General features: G+C 42.4%; 1 protein-coding gene across 2 annotated transcripts in view; it reads right to left on the bottom strand.

Moving 5' to 3' along the window:
• Nucleotides 1-435: 435 nt before the first annotated feature.
• LOC124040091 (urotensin-2 receptor-like) overlaps nucleotides 436-23,111 on the bottom strand; it is an 82,986-nt gene continuing 60,310 nt past the window's right edge. For both annotated transcript variants that reach the window (XM_046356896.1, XM_046356898.1), the window contains one exon: nucleotides 436-1,595. Coding sequence is in view for 1 of the 2 variants with exons in the window: in XM_046356898.1 (XP_046212854.1) it covers nucleotides 1,530-1,595 (66 nt within the window). In the remaining variant the exon portion in view is untranslated. The remainder of the gene's footprint in view (nucleotides 1,596-23,111) is intronic.

Here is a 23,111-nt window from a genome sequence, read left to right as displayed (position 1 = left end):
CAGTCCTTAGGCTCGGACGCATCTTGTTGAATAGTTCATTCACTGACATTATATTAGAATGGTCCATTTCAGTCTCCTGGTGTGATTGGAGTGGGTCTTTGAAGAAGAGAGTATTGTGTTAACCAAACATTTGAAGGCTTTATAGTAAAGAGTCTCTTTTCTTTGTTTGTTCATTAATAACTTGTTTGCTCCCTCTGTATTTAGTAATTGACAACATTGTTGATTGATGAAAACTTGCATACATGAGCCCGACCACAGTCATACACACACCCGTACAAACTTGCGCGCACGCACGCACACACGCACACACACACACACACACACACGCACGCACACACACACACACACACACACACACACACACACACACACACACACACACACACACACACACACACACACACACACACACACACACACACACACACACACACACACACACACACACACACACACACACACACACACACACACACACACACACACACACACACACACACACACACACACACACACACACACAACATTGTTAAAACTTTTCTGGTTGAACAGAACAAAAGCAGAAAATATGTATCTCATTGTCTCCCTCAAAATGAAACATGTACAACCGTGCACAGAAGAAAAACAGAATGTCATTGAAACTGAATCAACTTCGATATAGAATATTGTCCTCGTTTTGTTCAATGAATGATTGAATTTTTTAAAAATTATGTGAACTCAAAAGAGCAGAAAATCCCAACACTACATAGAAATGGATTTAAACACTTGTGGCCTAAAGTTTTCAAATTATGTGACAGATTGAACAGGGTGACTGATGGAGCGCTGCAAGGGATCAATGGAAAGTGAGAATGTCTGACACTTCCCAAAATGTCTGTCTGAAACAGTCATCCACAGGAAGTCGGTGTGTGACACACACAACCTAAACAGGATACCGAGAACTTAGTGTGTTTTATAAACAAGAGTAAAGAAACAAGGGACAATATTCAAATCAGATCAGCAGTAACCCGTGGTGAACCACAAACACATAACTTATCATTGCTTTTGTTTAAGCGGTGTAACTGGTTTGGAGCTGTCAAATCCACAAGCGGCTCCCAGCGATATAATCATCACAGGGAGTAGAAATCCTGTGCAGCTGTTTTACAAGTTCAAACACTGGAATGTGTGATGTAATCTACACCTTGATTAGGCTGATTAAAACGTCTTATTTTGTTTAATGATTTTCAATTAGTGTCATGATTTCTATATGGCCTACACATTTTTTGTTCTGAATTGAATCTTGGCCAAGAGCTGCCAGCTCTATGGTTCCTGTGTGTGTTAATGTCACTGCCGTCGCTCAGGGGAGGCTGGTTTAGAGGGTAAATTACGATTGTTATCTCTTTACATTAGTCCAAGAAGCATCCAGATTCATCTTGCCTCTTCCGATAAAACAACGAGTGAGGTCTGCTTAGTGCACTGCACTTTCTTCCTTCCCTCCTTATCCCCCTCCTTCACCGCATCGTCATCCTCTTCCTAGTTCCATGATGACGAGTTTAAGCAGTAGGATCTGCTATGTCCACTCCTTTCTCTTTCTCCTTTTCCTCCTGTCCCCTCTGAACCTGGGAGTGAAACAGAGGACAAGGGACCATTAATACAGTGGCTGTAAATCTGAGTGGCAAGACAGGTCTCTCCAGAGCTTCTAGAGAAATGCCAAAGCGTACTCAAGCAAATAGCACCGGCTTCATCTGTATATCAACGCCTCTATCTCTGCTATTGTTTGCACCTACACGTCTGCCATATGTATTCTCTAGTTGTTCCTAACAGCTTTGTTAACACACAGAACTAGATAGTGGTTATCTGGCACAGTGTGTGTTTGGAGGTGATGGACACAGCCTATGTGTGGAGGATCAGACCTTCTGTTAGCCTGCCCAGATGGAGGTGCACACAAACACACACACACAGAGGGTTTAATCTCAGTGTAATAATGTTAACATGGGCAGGAGGGCAAAGCTGACACACTAACAATGCCCAGATGACCTAGGATTAGATGGATGGTGATTGATTATAGTTACTATGCCCTTGCAGAGTTTTAGTAGTGTAGTGCACTTGACTTAAATAATTTAAAAGGTTCCCATTACCATTAAGAACTTACAAATTGTTCTTCAAACAGTCACTATTTACAGCCAGGTTTTTAAATATATTTTTTTAAACTACTGAGTCAATGGAATATCATGAGCACTGCGGCATAGAGGAGAAGACGAGGTCATTATGGCAATAGAAATATACACGTTTACAGTGTGTGTGTGTGTGTGTGTGTGTGTGTGTGTGTGTGTGTGTGTGTGTGTGTGTGTGTGTGTGTGTGTGTGTGTGTGTGTGTGTGTGTGTGTGTGTGTGTGTGTGTGTGTGTGTGTGTGTGTGTGTGTGTGTGTGTGTGTGCAGTACTCCTGTTTAACAAGTGTCCGGACAAAACTGTTTCCACATGCAGATGAGTTTACAGGAGTTCCTAACTGGAACAACTAACACCACCCAGTCCCCTAAATGAGAGACTTTCCCCTATCGTTACAGAAGAAACACACAAACACACAGAGAGAGCGAGAGCTTAGCATCGGTTTTACAGAGGGCCTTGTAAAGAGTCTTATTTTCCACACGGTTTGTGCTGTCGCTGTTGGCATGAGAAGTGCTGAGAGGAGCTCTCTATAAAATGTATGCTCTCACTGTGGCTGTATCTCACTAATACACATCAGCCCAGCAGGCTGCGTTTACACAGGCATTCCAAATCTGATCTTTTGACACATTTTTGGCTGATGGTCAAAAGACACATTTGTGGAAAATGATCAGAATTAGGCTGCCTGTGTAAACGCAGCCTCTGACACACCTTACTTTACTAATCAATGGCTTGATGATCAGTTGATTTGTTGAATCAGGTGTGATTGTGCTGGGATGGAACTCATTCTACACACCCGTGAGACAAAGCGAGGACATCACTTTTGACTCTTCAGAGAAAGATTGGAAATGGAAGCTAGAATAGATTGAGCTGTCAATTGCTATATCATTGGTGGAGAGTTCCACTTTCTTTTCCCATCTGTCCCTCTCGCTACCATGGTATAATCAGAGCGAATGAGGATCAGAGAGGTGGCATTCACACCCCCAACTCTCCCTGCCATACGGCTACATTACCCATCCCTGCTGCTCACAGATCACCTGCACCGTCTTCATTGTCATTCTAATAATCACTGTCTCTATTCTGATACAATGTCGTCTCTCTATTCTGTTACAATGCTGTCTCTCTCATATGACAGCATTCTCTGTTTATAGTCTAGAGCAGTTTTTGTGTTGCGATCCACCAAGAGCTTTCAGAGTTTCCCTTTGACCTGAAAAAACATAAACAGTGTTTGTGGTTATAATTTCTTTCCATGACCCATGAAAGAATCCCTCACAACTCACACTCTGTACCAGGGAGTCCCGATCATCCCACACACAGTAGCTTCATATCAGCTGTAAGAAGGGCTAGTCTTTCACTGGACCTCAACAGCTGGGCAGTAACACCAAGGGGTCGCTAAATGTCATTTCTGCAAGCCATGACACCCACCACCTCAGATTGTTCTGAAATCTTTTTGGTAGTTATAAACATATAAGATTAGCACATTAATATTTTTTATCTCCCTCACCAACTTCAAACATCAGCTATCTGAGCAGCTAACCGATCCTTGCTGCTGTACATAGTCTATTGGTAAATAGCCCACCCATTTTCACCTACCTCATTCCCATACTGTTTTTATACTGTTTTTATTTATTTACTTTTCTGCTCTTTTGCACACCAATATCTCTACCTGTACATGACCATCTGATCATTTATCACTCCAGTGCTAATCTGCAAAATTGTAATTATTCGCCTACCTCCTCATGCCTTTTGTACACATTGTATATAGACTCCCCCTTTTTCTACTGTGTTATTGACTTGTTAATTGTTTACTCCATGTGTAACTCTGTGTTGTCTGTTCACACTGCTATGCTTTATCTTGGCCAGGTTGTAGTTGCAAATGAGAACTTGTTCTCAACTAGCCTACCTGGTTAAATAAAGGTGAAATAAATAAAATAAATTAAAAAAATGTCTAAAATATAATTTTATTTCTGAGAAATTAAGCTAATTGATTGCACCCAAATTGGCCATTTCAATGTATGGCATTCATAGTATTCAACAAATATAGTACCTAACATCCGATTTGGACCTAACTTTTTTCTAACAATGAGTAAGACATGAGGAATCCAAAGAAATTGTTAAAAGACACCCACGGACCCCCCACACCAAACCCAACTCACACTGTACCAGGGAGTCCCAATCTCACACACACACAGTAGCTTCATATCAGCTGTAAGGGCTAGTCTTTCTCTAGATCGCAACAGCTGGGCATAAGCACCAATGGAAATGAGAAATGCTTTGTCCTATAAGTGTATTCAGGAAATGTATCCAGGAAATGTTGGTCTTTGCATTAGCATTATACATACTCCTGTTGTCTTTTAAAGGTTATGGATGTGGTTATAATTGCCAAGCTGTATTCATTTCCTGAGTTGGAGAAAGACCTTTAACCATTAGGCTCATGCACACAAGTAAACAGACAAAATAAAGCACAGAGAGAGAGAGAGAGTCTGACAAATTTGTTCCAGCCACCAGGCAGAAGCACCCAGCCAGTGTATCCAATGTCTAATGCTTCTGAGTTAGGAGTTAGGCCTCAGCACTGAGAAGTGCTTGGTCATGCACAGACATTCCGACATGACGTAATGGTGGAACACTGACTTGAAATTAGAATGTCTGATGTCTCATTTGTGATTCATTCCAGTCTAATTCTATGGTTAGACCCAAGGACTGTATGGTTGGAGAAAAATGAGGAAATATAGTGTTGAGACATGGTCATCCATGGTGTTCAGTCCCTCTCTCTCAGCACCTCTGGGGAGGTGTGATTGTGGAGTTCTTCTCTGCTTATCCCTGCTTATCCCCTTCTTCTCTGCTTATCCCTGCTTAGGACTAAACACCCTCTAGGGAGAAATTAAAAACCCTCTCTAGGGGGATATTAAAAACCCTCTCTAGGGGGAAATATTTATTCGCAGAGGGACACGTGTGTGTGTGTGTGTGTGTGTGTGTGTGTGTGTGTGTGTGTGTGTGTGTGTGTGTGTGTGTGTGTGTGTGTGTGTGTGTGTGTGTGTGTGTGTGTGTGTGTGTGTGTGTGTGTGTGCGCATGTGTGTGTGTGCATGTGTGTGTGTGCATGTGTGTGTGTGTGTGTGTGTGTGTGTGTGTGTGTGTGTGCACTGTAAATGCATTTTTTCTCAAATACTAATAGCAAGTTGAACTCTAAGTCAATAAAAAGTTGTTATTACTTAAAATGTTTGTGGTACTGACTCAAAACTAAATGAGAAGTCACACCAACAGTTTTTAAAAGATATAACAACAAATGAAAAAACAATCCCAGCATACTCTGCTGCAGGTCTAATTTTTTAAATTGTTTTTAATATCTGTTTTTTTTGCATGCATAGTACATTGAGTGATTAATATTATGCTACACAAAGATAAATAACATACACTTTTCTGAACTAATCCAATCATTTAGTTATAATATTTGCAACCATTACTGAAATGCTTATTCCAGTGTAGATGGATCAGGTAGTCTCCTCCAGCTGTTCCTAACCCTGGCAATCATTATAAATGCAGGTTGCGGGTGAATACAAATTTCAACTGTTGGATATCCTGATGACTCACTACTTCCAGACAATTTCCATCAGGGAGGCTGAGACTATGGAATGTACAGTGTGGTCTGAAATTATTGACACTGTTGATAAAGATGAGCAAGAAAATACTGTGCTTTTTCGAGGCTCAAAAAACTGGGAAATTATATTATTTAATACTTATATAATTGCTCAGAGAAAGACGTTTTACATAACAAGCAAACATTTGTTTTCAATAAAACGTAGGGCTAAACTATTTTGATACCCCTGTTTTCAATACATTTCAATACCTCACCTTGCAAGGATAACGACACTTTACCTTTTCTAAGTGTTTGAGAACACATTGGAAGGGATCTTAAATCATTCCTCCATGCAGAATCCTAAAGATCCTTCATCTGCGCTTATGGACAAACCACAGGATTTCAAAGGGTTTCAAGTCCAGAGACTGAAATGGCCATTGCAAGATGTTGATTTGGTGGCCAAATAACATCTTATTTGTCGATTTTGATGTGTGGTTATTGTCTTGCTGGAAGACCCACATGGGGACAAGTTTCTGCCTTCTGGCAAAGGCAACAAGGTTTTTGGTAAAAATATCCTGGTACTGGGTAATGTTCATGATGCCATTGACCTTAAGGACCCCAGGACCAGTGGAAGCAATATAGCCCATAACATCAAAGACCCACCACCATATTATACAGTAGATATGGGGTTGTTTTCTGCTCATGCATTCTGCCTGGCCAAAGAGGTTTATTTTTCTTGTCATCTGGCCTAAGCACTAGTTCCAATCCAAGTACCAATGCCTTTTAGCAAACTCCAGGCATTTACATTTCTTGGATGACATGGAAATATAGTTTGTTGGCCATGCACACCAATGGTGGGTTTGGCATCGAAATGAGAACGCAGAATGCAATGCATTAGTATAAAATAATATAATGTCCCTATTTTTTAGCATACAATTTCGTTTTGTATTTTTTTTAAATTATGTATTTTTTAATATATTTTTTAAACATGTTTGCTCATCTTCATTAAGGGTGTCAATAATATCATAACCCACTATATCTCAATAGTCTCACCCACCTAGTAGGTGTCCTCCTCCCAGAGCGCTAAGAACCTTGGCGTGATCCTGGACAACAAACTGTCGTTCTCAACTAACATCAAGGCGGTGGCCCGTTCCTGTAGGTTCATGCTCTACAACATCCGCAGAGTACGACCCTGCCTCACACAGGAAGCGGCGCAGGTCCTAATCCAGGCACTTGTCATCTCCCGTCTGGATTACTGCAACTCGCTGTTGGCTGGGCTCCCTGCCTGTGCCATTAAACCCCTACAACTCATCCAGAACGCCGCAGCCCGTCTAGTGTTCAACCTTCCCAAGTTCTCTCACGTCACCCCGCTCCTCCGCTCTCTCCACTGGCTTCCAGTTGAAGCTCGCATCCGCTACAAGACCATGGTGCTTGCCTACGGAGCTGTGAGGGGAACGGCACCTCAGTACCTCCAGGCTCTGATCAGGCCCTACACCCAAATAAGGGCACTGCGTTCATCCACCTCTGGCCTGCTCGCCTCCCTACCACTGAGGAAGTACAGTTCCCGCTCAGCTCAGTCAAAACTGTTCGCTGCTCTGGCTCCCCAATGGTGGAACAAACTCCCTCACGACGCCAGGACAGCGGAGTCAATCACCACCTTCCGGAGACACCTGAAACCCCACCTCTTTAAGGAATACCTAGGATAGGATAAAGTAATCCTTCTCACCCCCCCCTTAAAATATTTAGATGCACTATTGTAAAGTGGTTGTTCCACTGGATGTCATAAGGTGAATGCACCAATTTGTAAGTCGCTCTGGATAAGAGCGTCTGCTAAATGACTTAAATGTAAATGTAAATGTAGTAGGTGTCCACCACACTCTGTCATTTTTCAGATCAGTAAAGAAGGAGATGAGAAGTGGGAAGGAATGCACTTGACTACTTAGATGTCTCCTTTTAGACACAATTCATCTGGAGTTCTTCTGACGGTCCCCAGTATAAGTAGTCATACACCTGAGTATTAAACAGAGCACGTTAGCAGAGCTGTACAAATCAGATGGATTATACTATTGAGGTTTACATTTACTGGAGGAATTACAATGTTTGTTACTCTTCTTATTGTTCTGTATCTCACACTGTCTGCATAACTGCTCGTCAATGGTTTGTATCACAATCCGGCCATGATTGGGAGTCCCATAGGGTGGCGCACAATTGGCCCAGCGTCGTCCAGGTGTGGACGGGGTCGGCCGTCATTGTAAATAAGAATTTGTTCTTAAAACTGACTTGCCTAGATAAATAAAGGTTCAATAAAAATGCAAAATTCAACTAGAGTAGTCGGACAAAATGAGTATCATAACAGATATGGGCAATTTTCTGGATACAATTATATTTTTGTAATCATCTTTTTTTTTGTAATCAAAACTAAACATCTTTCTCATGTCAGTCAGTCAAGTAAGGTGCTACAGTGCTACAATGTCTAAGTAACTCAACTGGCTAGTTTGCTTGTCTGTAAAGAAAAGGGTGGGCTGCACATTGATCCGGCTGCTCTAATTGGGTAGAGTGAAGCTGTATTTCTCTGTCCACTCACTTCATAAATTCACCTGATCACTTTCACTTTTCTGCTTCAATTAAGAAGGAAAGAAATTCCACAAATGTGCTTTTAACAAGGCACACATGTTAATTGAAATGCATTCCAGGTGACTACCTCATGAAACTGGTTGAGAGAATGCCAAGCGTGTGCAAAGCTGTTATCAAGGCAAAAGGTGTCTACTTTGAAGAATCTCAAATATAAAATATATTTTGATTTGTTTAACACTTCTTTGGTTACTACAAGACTCCATATGTGTTATTTCAGAGTTTTGATGTCTAAACTATTATTCTACAATGTAGAAAATAGTAAAAATAAAGAAATACCCTTGAATGAGTAGGCGTGTCCAAACTTTTGACTGGTATATATGGGGAATTGGAAAGATTGGAAGTGATTGGGGGATTGGAAGTGATTGGGGGATTGGAAGTGATTGGGGGATTGGAAGTGATTGGGGGATTGGAAGTGATTGGGGGATTGGAAGTGATCGGGGCATTGGAAGTGATTGGGGGATTGGAAGTGATTGGGGGATTGGAAGTGATTGGTGGATTGGAAGTGAGTGGGGGATTGGAAGTGATTGGGGGATTGGAAGTGATTGGGGGATTGGAAGTGATGCAGACAATTACATTGATGGACGCTGCAATATATTTTCTATATTAAAGCTGATCTAACCCCTAGAAAAAACTTGTGATGATGCGAACAAATAGCTCTGTTTGCTGGAAGAGGAACCCTTACCCTGTGTGTGTGTGTGTGTGTGTGTGTGTGTGTGTGTGTGTGTGTGTGTGTGTGTGTGTGTGTGTGTGTGTGTGTGTGTGTGTGTGTGTGTGTGTGTGTGTGTGTGTGTGTGTGTGTGTGTGTGTGTGTGTGTGTGTGTGTGACCTAGGCCTGCTGAGAGAAAGTGGCAGATCATGAAAGGGAAGGAAGCAGTGTTTATGTATTTTTGTCTCTCTCCTTCTCTTTAGGGATTATTCTGTGTTTCATCTTGTTCAGAGCTAGGTCACAGTCTGGGTAACGATGTGAGCAGGATCATAGAAGTACAGATAGAGAGGAACAACTAAGGTGTGTGTGCTAGCGTTCCTGTGTGAGTGTGTGTGGCTCTTGTATCGGCCTCCACAGCCAAATGAAGTGGCACGGGCACCATAAGGGCAAAACTTTGGTACAGAGAAACGTATGCTGAACAAAAATATAAATGCAACATGCAACAATTTCCACGATTTTACTGAGTTACAGTTCATATAAGGAAAAAAGTCAATTGAAATGAATATATTAGGCCCTAGTTATGGATTTCACATGACTGGTCAAGGACTCAGCCATGGGGAGCAAGGCTGAGGCAATCAGATTACGTTTTTCCCCACAAAAGGGCTTTATTACAGACAGAAATACTCCTCAGTTTCATCAGCTGTCTGGTCTCTTTCGATCCTGCAGGTGAAGAAACCAGTTGTGCAGGTCCTGAGGTAGCATGGTTACACGTGGTCTGCAGTTGTGATGTTATGTTTGCAGTGTTATGTTTTGTGCAAATCCAATGAAACACATAATTAGGTACAGCTCTCCAAATGTTCAAGCATAGCCGTGGCTGCATCATGTTATGGGTATGATTGTTAAGGACTGGGGAGTCCTTAATGATTTGCACAGGCAAAATCCTAGAGGAAAACCTGGTTCAGTCTGTTTTCCACCAGACACTGGGAAATGCATTCAGGACAATAAGCTAAAACATAAGGCCCAATCTACATCAGAGTTGCTTACCAAGAAGACAGTGGATGTTCCTGAGTGGCCGAGTTACAGTTTTGACTTACATCTGCTAGAAGAGCTACAGTATGGCAAGACTTAAAAATGGTTGCCTTGCAATGATCAAAAACCAATTTGACAGAGCTTAAAGAATTGTGAAGAGAATAATGGGCAAATTTTGCACAATCCAGGTGTGGAAAGCACCAGAAATAATCACAAATGTAATTGCTGCCAATGGTGATTCTAACATGTATTGACTCAGGGCTTTAAGTACTTATCTAATCAATATATATTAGTGTTTTATTTGTCATTTGTTGCTTTACAAATGTTATAATTTTTCTTCCTCTTTAACATTACAGAGTATTCTGTGTAGATCGTTTACAAAAACAAGAACATTTAACCAATTTTAATCTCACTTTGTAACACAACTAAATGTGGAAAAAGTCAAGGGATGTGAATAGTTTCTGATTGCACTGTATGTGTTCTCCTAGTAAGAAACTGTCTGGAAAAAGCTGACTTTCACGTTCAATCTTCCATTCTGAATGCCTGTGTTTAAGATGCAAACACTTATTAGCACATCTAAATGCATCATGTTTAAGTTTTAAACACTGACGTGTAGGTTATAAATGTATCACATGGTGTCATGTTTCATGGTTTGACAGTGTAGCATTTTAGAGACACTCTGTACCTCTGAACACAGATGGTACGAAGGATTCGCATCCCAGCACAGGCAGATGTGGAGAGACACACACACACACACACACACACACACACACACACACACACACACACACACACACACACACACACACACACACACACACACACACACACACACACACACACACACACACACACACACACACACACACACACACACACACACACACACACACACACACACACACACACACACAAAGAATATAGCATGGACAGCAGTCTATGACCAGCTGAGGCCTGTGCTAACTACCCCAAGATAAATTCACTAATGTCATGTTTCCCTGGTTGGTGCTAAACACATAGCAGCATGACATAGCAATCCATCACACACTGCTCTGTGTATGTGGGTGTGTGTGCATGTCTGAGTTTGTGTGTCTGCTTTAGCAGGTCCAATAGAGTCCATAACTGCAGAACACACAGGTCGTAAAGGGCTCCCCGAGCGCAAGAAATAAGGCTTTACGAATACACACACGCACTCACAGACACTCACAGAGGAAATAAGGCCTTCTGTGCCTCATGGCTTCTTTGGCAGGATAGTCTGGAGAGCTTACTGTCTGTCTGTCTTAGCGGTGTCCTACTACTACTTAGTCACATGTGGTCAGTGGGCTGTAGCATGTGCTGGCATGAGATTCACTGAAGCTGTTTTCACTCCGATCGTCTTTTTTAAAACATATTTTTAACAGCCATTCTCCCTCCTCTTCTTTAATTCAGTTTAATGGTTGTTCTCTCTCTCCTCTCTTCTCTACATCCATTTACAGTTTTTTTCCAACTGCTTACACAAGTTTTCAAAACTGTCTCCTTTTTTTCAAAACTCTACACACAATTCCCAAAACTGCACACACAAAATGCAAAATGCCTCACATCTTCTTCAAAATGTAACACTGTATTCAAAATGCCATAAACACACGTCAGAATGAAGCATTTGCATCAAATGGCAAACACTGCTTTCATAATACTACATTTTTGGATATACCACGTAAACACTGTTGTTCTAAATTTAAAGCACTTTGGTATTTCATATGCTTATATCTACATTTCAATACAATGTTCTACAGTGAAAGTAATCGGCTGAGAGGGGTAACAAGTTCACTGTAAACACCAATGCAATGTAGAAACAGAAAATATTTATTAGGCCAAACATTACTGTTGTATACAGTAGCATACAACAAAACCATAAACATATGTAAACCAAAAGTATATTCTTTAGAATACAGTAAAGAACACAATTGTGCATGTGTGGGGTCCCAAGGGGGCAGTACAGGAATTGGTAGGGGGGGGGGGAGGGGGGGGGCAGTCACCAGTGCTAAGCTACGCTTCATCTCTTCTCCAGCCTGAGTCTGGCCACGAGACTTCGTCCACATCACAAGATACGTTTTCTCTTGCCAAACATTGAGGAAAGTATTTCCTAGCATGGCGTATCCAACCTTGGACAGAGGCAACCTTCTTTAAAAGTAACTTCCTCACCATTCTAGATAAGCATGCTCCGTTCAAAAAATGCAGAACCAAGAACAGATACAGCCCTTGGTTCACTCCAGACCTGACTGCCCTCGACCAGCACAAAAACATCCTGTGGCGGACTGCAATAGCATCGAATAGCCCCCGTGATATGCAACTGTTCAGGGAAGTCAGGAACCAATACACGCAGTCAGTCAGGAAAGCTAAGGCCAGCTTCTTCAGGCAGAAGTTTGCATCCTGTAGCTCCAACTCCAAAAAGTTCTGGGACACTGTGAAGTCCATGGAGAACAAGAGCACCTCCTCCCAGCTGCCCACTGCACTGAGGCTAGGAAACACGGTCTCCACCGATAAATCCATGATTATCGAAAACTTCAATAAGCACTACTCAACGGCTGGCCATGCCTTCCGCCTGGCTACTCCAACCTCGGCCAACAGCTCCGCCCCCCCCGTAGCTCCTCACCCAAGCCTCTCCAGGTTCTCCTTTACCCAAATCCAGATAGCAGATGTTCTGAAAGAGCTGCAAAACCTGGACCCGTACAAATCAGCTGGGCTTGACAATCTGGACTCGCTATTTCTGAAACTATCCGCCGCCATTGTCGCAACCCCTATTACCAGCCTGTTCAACCTCTCTGTCATATCGTCTGAGATCCCCAAGGATTGGAAAGCTGCCGCAGTCATCCCCCTCTTCAAAGGGGGAGACACCCTGGACCCAAACTGTTACAGACCTATATCCATCCTGCCCTGCCTATCTAAGGTCTTCGAAAGCCAAGTCAACAAACAGGTCACTGACCATCTCGAATCCCACCGTACCTTCTCCGCTGTGCAATCTGGTTTCCGAGCCGGTCACGGGTGCACTTCAGCCACACTCAAGGTACTAAACGATATCATAACCGCCATCGATAAAAGACAGTACTGTGCAGCCGTCTTCATCGACCCCGCCAAGGCTTTCGACTCTGTCAATCACCATATTCTTATCGGCAGACTCAACAGCCTCGGTTTTTCGGATGACTGCCTTGCCTGGTTCACCAATTACTTTGCAGACAGAGTTCAGTGTGTCAAATCGGAGGGCATGCTGTCCGGTCCTCTGGCAGTCTCTATGGGGGTGCCACAGGGTTCAATTCTCGGGCCGACTCTTTTCTCTGTGTATATCAATGATGTTGCTCTTGCTGCGGGCGATTCCCTGATCCACCTCTACGCAGACGACACCATTCTATATACTTTCGGCCCGTCATTGGACACTGTGCTATCTAACCTTCAAACGAGCTTCAATGCCATACAGCACTCCTTCCGTGGCCTCCAACTGCTCTTAAACGCGAGTAAAACCAAATGCATGCTTTTCAACCGATCGCTGCCTGCACCCGCATGCCCGACTAGCATCACCACCCTGGATGGTTCCGACCTTGAATATGTGGACATCTATAAGTACCTAGGTGTCTGGCTAGACTGCAAACTCTCCTTCCAGACCCACATCAAACATCTACAATCGAAAATCAAATCAAGAGTCGGCTTTCTATTCCGCAACAAAGCCTCCTTCACTCACGCTGCCAAGCTTACCCTAGTAAAACTGACTATCCTACCGATCCTCAACTTTGGCGATGTCATCTACAAAATGGCTTCCAACACTCTACTCAGCAAACTGGATGTAGTCTATCACAGTGCCATCCGTTTTGTCACTAAAGCACCTTATACCACCCACCACTGCGACTTGTATGCTCTAGTCGGCTGGCCCTCACTACATATTCGTCGCCAGACCCACTGGCTCCAGGTCATCTACAAGTCCATGCTAGGTAAAGTTCCGCCTTATCTCAGTTCACTGGTCACGATGGCAACACCCATCCGTAGCACGCGCTCCAGCAGGTGTATCTCACTGATCATCCCTAAAGCCAACACATCATTTGGCCGCCTTTCGTTCCAGTACTCTGCTGCCTGTGACTGGAACGAATTGCAAAAATCGCTGAAGTTGGAGACTTTTATCTCCCTCACCAACTTCAAACATCAGCTATCCGAGCAGCTAACCGATCGCTGCAGCTGTACATAGTCTATAGGAAAATAGCCCACCCATTTTCACCTACCTCATTCCCATACTGTTTTTCATACTGTTTTTATTTATTTATTTTTCTGCTCTTTTGCACACCAATATCTCTACCTGTACATGACCATCTGATCATTTATCACTCCAGTGTTAATCTGCAAAACTGTATTATTCGCCTACCTCCTCATGCCTTTTGCACACATTGTATATAGACTGCCCATTTTTTTTCTACTGTGTTATTGACTTGTTAATTGTTTATTCCATGTGTAACTCTGTGTTGTCTGTTCACACTGCTATGCTTTATCTTGGCCAGGTCGCAGTTGCAAATGAGAACTTGTTCTCAACTAGCCTACCTGGTTAAATAAAGGTGAAATAAAAAAATATTTAAAAAACCTCTATGTCCCCACATAGACCATATTTATAATTGCAGTCTCTTTTACATCTGTAAACAAGCATCCTCGTCCTCCATGATGTCTTTGCCTTTCCACTCTATAGAATTCAAACACAGTATGTGTTCAGCATAGGAACTGTAAACAATGTACAAAAGAAATGTAGTACAGCATGATAACCAACCTCATTCATTCAATGCAGTGCAGTAAATGGATGGCTTAGAGTTACAAATGTTTATGCAATACTATGAAGTCATACGTATTTTACAGTACATTACTGTCATGCTAAAATAGTCATTAGATAGTTGCATACCTGTTCTCATTTCTGAAGGTTTGAATTATGGACGCCACTGTAAATCGACTCAAGTTGGGCTGGACTCTCAGTCCAGCCTCTCTCATGGTCAAACTGTGGTTGATCACATGATCAACAAATTTTGCCCTAATCTCATTAGAGATGCCTCTCCTTCCTTCTCTTCTTTGCCCTCGTCCTCTTCCTCTCCCTCCTACTCCTCTTGCTCTCTGTCCATTGTTGGCATCCATTGTTCAAAACAGGTAATCTGACCTTTGCCCTATTTATAGGCCTATACTACAGTAAAGCAGTGATTGGTTAGTGATCAGTTAAGCTACTAGTGTTTGCACATTTGAGGAGTGTGTGTGACCTGGTGAATAAGTGTAGCATTTTGATTGGTTGTGTTTGGAAAAGGAAAGCAAGTCACTTCCTGTTAGATTTTTGTGTTTTAGGTTGAGAATTGTGCGTAGTATTTTGAAAAAAGTGTTTCATGCAATTGACAACTGAGTCAAAGGCTGAGAAATATCTTATGGATTTTTCACATTTGGTGTGTAGTTTTGCACTTTGAGTGAGAGGTTTCAAAAATCGTGTGACATGAAAAGATTTTGTGTGTAAGCAGTTGGAAAAAACTGTAACAGCCTCTCTCTCTCTCTCTCTCTCTCTCTGATTCCTGTCTGGTTAGGTCAGGTTATCTGTTCTCATTTTATAAGCCTGCTCTCCATTACCCTGCTGAGCCTGTAAGTATGCATGTATATATGTTTGCGTGTATGTGCATACTCATACTAGCACTCCACACACCTGCAGACCGCAGATTTATCACTCTTCTCTCCCTGTGGCCTCCTTTCTCTAAGTTGGAAACATTTTTCAGTTCAGTTCATTACAAAGACTAAATCCCTGAACAGTGTGATTTTATGACCCAGATTAATCACACCCAGACTAAAACAGTCTACATTGCAACACGCTTTGGATTCCTAACGGAGACATCAGCAGACTATATAACGAGCAGATTATAAAAACAAAATACTGTATAGTGATTACATCTGCCATTGATCATCATTTACAACCCAATGTGTTGCTAATACTTCTCTGCCTACATCTATCTGGACACCAGTCCATGATGAGTGCTAGCCCTATTGCAGCTCTGCTGACATGTGGAAGTGTTTTTCATCCCACGAAGATTATATCCTCCAGGATTTGTCCTCAGACTATGTGTATTTTAATGATCGCTCTTGCCTTTTCCCCCTTATATTACTACTTTCTCGCCCAGCACACGCGAGCTGTGGGTTTTAGCATAGTCTCTAACTCTCCATAGCGTGCAAGTCACAACAGAATCGCACCATGCAACATGACAACTGGCAATGGGAAATGGAAATATAGGTCTGGGTTTGTGTGATAAACATGAAGCAACATGCACGCAACAGTGATCAAGAGCTATTGGATCTATTGGTTTGCGTTATCTCTCTCGGCTGTCTAATACAATTACTGCTAAGTTGTTCATTCAATTTACAACAACCTCCATCAATAACAACTTACAGGCTGTTGGCTCTGGCTTTTGTGAGTGCCATTCATACAACATAAATTCTTCTGAGCAGCAGTCCATGCTTCCACTGTGATCTGTCAAACACGTCCTTCCCCGTTCATTAAATTCTAAATCAATTTGACTAAACACATTTCTGCTTGACTGAATTAAAGTCTATTTGACTCAATTCATTTCAGTAGGGCTTCAATCTGGCTTCAGAGCTGGTCATGGATTCACCTCAGCCACGCTCAAGGTCCTAAATGATATCATAACCGCCATCGATAAGAGACAATACTGTGCAGCCGTATTCATTGACCTGACCAAGGCTTTCGACTCTGTCAATCACCACATTCTTATCGGCAGACTCAACAGCCTTAGTTTCTCAAATGACTGCCTCGCCTGGTTCACCTACAACTTCTCTGATAGAGTTCAGTGTGTCAAATTGGAGGGCCTGTTGTCCGGACCTTTGGCAGTCTCTATGGGGGTGCCACAGGGTTCAATTCTCGGGCCGACTCTCTTCTCTGTATACATCAATAATGTCACTCTTGCTGCGGGTGATTCTCTGATCCACCTCTACACAGACGACACCATTTTGTATACTTCTGGCCCTTCTTTGGACACTGTGTTAACTAACCTCCAGACGAGCTTCAATGCCATACAGCACTCCTTCCGTGGCCTCCAACTGCTCTTAAATGCAAGTAAAACTAAATGCATGCTCTTCAACCGATCGCTGCCCGCCCGTCCAGCATCACTACTCTGGACGGTTCTGACTTAGAATATGTGGACAACTACAAATACCTAGGTGTCTGGTTAGACTGCAAACTCTCCTTCCAGACTCACATTAAGCATCTCCAATCCAAAATGTAATCTTGAATCGGATTCCTATTTCACAACAAAGCATCCTTCACTCATGCTGCCAAACATACCCTCGTAAAACTGACTATCCTACCGATCCTCGATTTCGGCAATGTCATTTCCAAAATAGCCCCAACACTCAACAAACTGGATGCGGACTATCACAGTGCCATCTGTTTTGTCACCAAAGCCCCATATACCACCCACCACTGCGACCTGTACGCTCTCGTTGGCTGGCCCTCACTTCATACTCACCAAACACACTGGCTCCAGGTCATCTACAAGTCTTTGCTGTGTAAAGCCCCACCTTATCTCAGATCACTGGTCACCATAGCAGCACCCACCCATAGCACATGTTCCAGTAGGTATATTTCCCTGGTCACCCTCAAAGCCAATTCCTGCTCTGGCCACCTTTCCTTCCAGTTCTCTGCTGCCAATGACTGGAACAACTGCAAAAATCACTGAACCTGGAGACTCATATCTCATATTAGTGAGGGCACTAACTGTAAGCATCAGCTGTCAGAACAGCTCACAGATCAGTGCCCCTGTACATAGCCCATCTGTAAATAGCCCATCCAACTACCTCATCCCCATACTGTATTAATTTATTTATCTTGCTCCTTTGCTCCAGTATCTCATCTTTTGCACATCTATCACTCCAGTGTTTAATTGGAATTGGAATTACTTTGCCACCATGGCCTACTTATTGCCTTACTTATCTTACCCCATTTGCACATCCTGTATATATACTTGTTCTACTGTTTTATTGACTGTATGTTTGTTTATTCCATGTGTAACTCTGTGTTGTTGTGTGTGTCGAACTGCTTTGCTTTATCTTGGCCAGGTCGCAGTTGTAAATGAGAACTTGTTCTCAACTGGCCTACCTGGTTAAATAAAGGTTAAATAATATATATTTTTTAAAGGAATCAATAGCTGCATTGTGTACCAGTGGAATTGTGCAGCACGTGTAGGCAGGGTAGGCAGTGAATACTCTGTGATATTCTAATCAAAAATATATTATGAAAAGCCAAATAAAAAAATAATTGTGACACATTTTCATTTTTTTCCCATTATCTGTTTTTTTCTGAAAGATTCAGGTGGATTTTGCTAAAACTGCACACAAAAAAGGTGTCAGGGCATTCATGCCTTTATTCCATCCATACGAATCCATACGAATCCATTCAAATCTTTAAAATGCACAGCCTTTCCTGTCTCCAGGCATGGTCAGCATAGCAAAAATACAGTTTTTCCTACAGTAACTTGAAGTAGTTTGAGCCGATTTCATATTTTGCACATGCGTATTGCCTAAACATTTTCTGTGGATAATTGCCTGGGATAAGCTGTGCACATTTGGGCATGTAAGCATCATTTGGCGCTAGCATCCCTTGAACTAAACAATGCTAGCTTGCTAGCAAAAACAACCTGATAAATGGACACCACTGCACCTCAAACAATTTTCCAAGTTAAAATAATCATGTAATAAGCTGTTTGGGGGATTCGAAGAGTGAAACGTGAACTTTATTTTTTTTTAATCTTCCCATGTACATCTCTTAACTTTCTCCATCCCACCCTCCCATGTACATACAACTATTCCACCTCTGGAACATCAACTATAATGACAGTTAAGACCAGACAGAGGCAGGATACAGCATAGAAGACGGGATTTTATTAATGACAGGCAAGTCAACCACCATCTCCCTCACTGCTAGCTGTCGGGCAGGTGAACAGTGAGTGATGGACTATCCACTTGTCTGAAAAGTCATTACCAATTAATACTTTTTACCCAGACTTTTCACATCTCGGGCATTTCATTTTGCTTCGTGGACGCAGTTGGAATGGGGCTTCTCCCGCCACTCAATGTGGGCCCAAGCCTTATGTTCCATGGTGTTTACATGCACCTCGCATTGGAAGAATTACACATCCATTGTGAAAGGCTATGGAGTTTTCAGATGAAATGTGTCCATATTTTGATATTTTAGTGCCACCTTTCAGTTATAACTGTAAATGTAAAATAGGTCTATGGCTGAGCTGAGTTGATCAGTGTGTCAATTTGTAGAATTATTTGAAATATGCAGTTATCCGAGGCTATCTTGGCTACGTTGGTATTTACATTTGGTGAAAACATTTTTGGTCAATTTCGGTTTATAGCCTATGTCACTTTGGTTGTTGGAGCTATCTATTGTATGGTACGGCAGGGTAGCTTAGTGGTTAGAGCGTTGGACTAGTAACCGGAAGGTTGCAAGTTCAAATCCCTGAGCTGACAAGGTACAAATCTGTCGTTCTGCCCCTGAACAGGCAGTTAACACAGTGTTCCTAGGCTGTCACTGAAAACCAGAGTTTGTTCTTAACTGACTTGCCTATTTAAATAAAGGTAAAATTAAATGGTGAACTTGGGCTTCATCAAGGTTTATTTGTGAGTGAATCTGGCTTTGATAATGGCCAGTATTTACCCAGCCACCGACCTCACCGGTGCAGTGTCATCACTCTCTCTGATCTGTTGTATGACACTGAGTGAATCTGGCTTTGATAATGGCCAGTATTTACCCAGCCACCGACCTCACCGGTGCAGTGTCATCGCTCTCTCTGATCTGTTGTATGACACTGGCTTTAACCCTGTGAGATCCCTGGTTGCAAAAATGCAACAGGTCCTAAACTCACATCCAACAATACACAATTTCATCTCCTTAGACCCAGATGTATTTATTAGTAGCATTTGTTGTGTGTCCTGTCTTCTCTATAATTCAGTGACATGAAGAAAATATTAACCGAGAAACAAACATTCTGAGACAGAAATAGAGGTATTTTTGTCAGTGAAGGCAAAAACGCATTGTGTGTGTGTGTGTGTGTGTGTGTGTGTGTGTGTGTGTGTGTGTGTGTGTGTGTGTGTGTGTGTGTGTGTGTGTGTGTGTGTGTGTGTGTGTGTGTGTGTGTGTGTGTGTGTGTGTGTGTGTGTGTGTGTGTGTGTGTGTGTGTGTGTGTGTGTGTGTGTGTGTGTGTGTGTGTGTGTGTGTGTGTGTGTGTGTGTGTGTGTGTGTGAGAGAGAGAGAGAGAGAGAGCGAGAGCGAGAGCGAGAGCGAGAGAAAGAGAAAGAGCAGCAAAGTGCTTTCACTACATGCAATACAATCATCAACACCCCCTTCATATCTCTCTCTCTCTCTTTTAGTGACGTTGGTTGAGAAGTGGCTTTTCCTAATGGGCCAAAGCTGCCAGACAAGCCCTTGAACACACACACACACTCTTTTCTACATCAGATATCCCTCTCACTGCGGTTTCAATGGCTCTACTCTAACCAGTTTTTTGCCCTTTTGGCTGAAAAGAATACAGACTTACTAGGGGTTTACATTTTTTAAACATATTTTTTTATGACACTGTTATTGTTTTCATTATTTTACTTCATTAATGACCTTCAGGTCAAACGTGTTATTCATTTATTTCTGCAGTTATGGGAAAAACAAGACAGTGGCTTAGTCTAACTGGATTAACTACCAAGGTGGGACCGTGAGTCTAACTGGCTTAACTACTGAGGTGGGACTGTGAGTCTGGGCCTGTTTCAGACTGCGAGGTCAGTCTGAAAAAGTCAGTCTGATGCTTGACTTGTTTATTTGTGCCGACGACTAAAGTGACTTTCACAGGAATGGCTTGGCTGTGACTCCTTATAGTGTCAAACTTCAGGTAGGCTTGGCTGTGACTCCTTCAGGTAGGACATCAAACGTTTGGGCCAGACTTTTTGACAGGAAATGGATGGAGAGGGAGATGGTTTTGGAGTTTAATTACGAGATCCAATAATTCTTCTGGGTTTTCATTAAGCCTGAACAATTGTGCCTCATCAAAAGCACTCGATCAAAATCAACCCCAGCCAGAGAGAGTTGTTATTTATTGAGATTAGTCTATTTATTAAGTAATTTCATTTGTGTATCCCCAGAACGAGCCTTCGCTCCACTCAACTTAAGTTCCCAAATAAACTAATTACCTTGCCTAAAACAACACCAACAGATGGAGGGCAACAGTAAAACTTTAGCGGTGGAAAAGTTTGCGAAATGCTCGTAAGATGTGGAGCCAGCAACAGCCAGGTTTGGTTTCCAGACCATCCGAGGCAAATACCAGAGATGGTTCGGCAAGACTTTATTAGGAGATGCTGCAAAGAGACAGTGTCATATCATTAAACACTGTTTGACTGTCGTCCAAGGCAAGAGAAGAAAGCAGAACACAATTGGAAGTAGTAAGTTAGGAGTAAGTGCGGCTACTCAACAGATGTCCATGTAATCGTTTCCAGCTTAAGGCCTAGATTCAATCAGCAGACATCCGCATAGTAGATGTTTTGGGGGTACCGGGGGTGGGACGGCATTGAAGCCATCAAATCGGTGAGCAACTGCTCTTGTGATCATTGTCACAAAGCCACATCCGCCCCACTCCCGTTAGAATATCAGAACGAGAAAGTGTAGGCTATTTAGAAATAATTACTCTCAAATTGAAAAATTGGTCAACTTAATAATGAGGATTTCTATCATCCTAATGCAGGTGTAGATTACATCTCACGTTCCACTGTTTGAACTTGTAAACAAGGCTGCATGGGATTTACTCCGTGCAGCCAATGGAAATATCGGCTTCAGGTATAATGCCAGGAGCCACTTGTGGATTTGGCACCTCTTAATGTAGTTCAACCTCAGACACAGTCAAAACACTCTCTATGAGGATGTTGGCTAAGCGGATCGGTTTGAATCCAAACTTAAATGTGTTTTGTAGTTGTGGAGAATAGGCCCTTTTATCTGTCCTAATGTAATGATCTAATGACCAGTCACTGGATCACAGAACAGTAATATGACATCACCCGCTGGCAGAGGCTTAAAGTCATTCATTACAGTTACTCTCATTACTGTAATTGAGTAGCTTTTCCAAGTACTTTTTTTGGTATTTTTCAAAGTCAGTAATTTTACTTCTACTTGATCAAATGTAATTAAAAAAACAGTACTTCTACTTGAGTAGGATATTCCAGTACTCTTTCCACCAGTGGTGAGTGAGTGAAAGGTATTTTTTGTGTGAGGGAGAGAGGGCGGAAGGGAGGGGGGTGGGAGGGAGGTGGGAGAGAGGGTGCAAGGACTGACGCTGGAGAAGAGAAGCAGGTACTGGGAGTTGACATTTAATTAGGAACGGACATGCAACAGGACAGGAACAGCGTCAGAAATGGTAACACAAAGACAGACGACAATCTATGCTGAAGCGGGGAATGGAGCTGGGGAACAGACAGATGTCGGTGAAGTAATAAACCCGGTGATACAGTTCAGGTGAGTCCAGTGAATCGCTGACCTGCGTGACAAGGGAAGGCAGGTGTGCGTAATGATGGTGGCAGGAGGGCGTAACGCAGGGCAGCCTGGCGCCCTCTCGCTCCAGGGGGGAAGAGTGGGAGCAGATGTGACAGAGGGAGTATAAATGGATGAATGTCAGCCGGTCCCGTGGACAAGTAACAGACTTTATTGTTATGCACTTTTTTGTGTAGCTTTTTTATCTATCAATACATTTTGATTCCTTTGAATGTTTAATAAAAGAACAAACATGTTATTAGTATATTTTGAACAAATCATATACAGATGTGCCTTGTTGCAACTCATAAAATAAAGGAACTTAGTTCCTACTGTACATTCATTTCCTCTCTTCCTTTTTCAATGTAATGCAATTTAATGCAATATTTTAATTTTAGAAGCAACTCAGAGTAAAAGTAATTAAGTACTTTTTAAATGAGCTACTTTTACTTGAGTAGTTTTTTCAGTACTCTTTCCACCGCTGCCCGCTGGCCAAGAGCTTGGTGAGAACATGTTCATAGATACAACACTGCT

The sequence above is a fragment of the Oncorhynchus gorbuscha genome, linkage group LG07, assembly GCF_021184085.1.
Source record: "Oncorhynchus gorbuscha isolate QuinsamMale2020 ecotype Even-year linkage group LG07, OgorEven_v1.0, whole genome shotgun sequence".
Taxonomy (NCBI): domain Eukaryota; kingdom Metazoa; phylum Chordata; class Actinopteri; order Salmoniformes; family Salmonidae; genus Oncorhynchus; species Oncorhynchus gorbuscha.
Note: the sequence above shows the minus strand (reverse complement) of the source record. Positions and strands in the feature narration are given on the sequence as shown.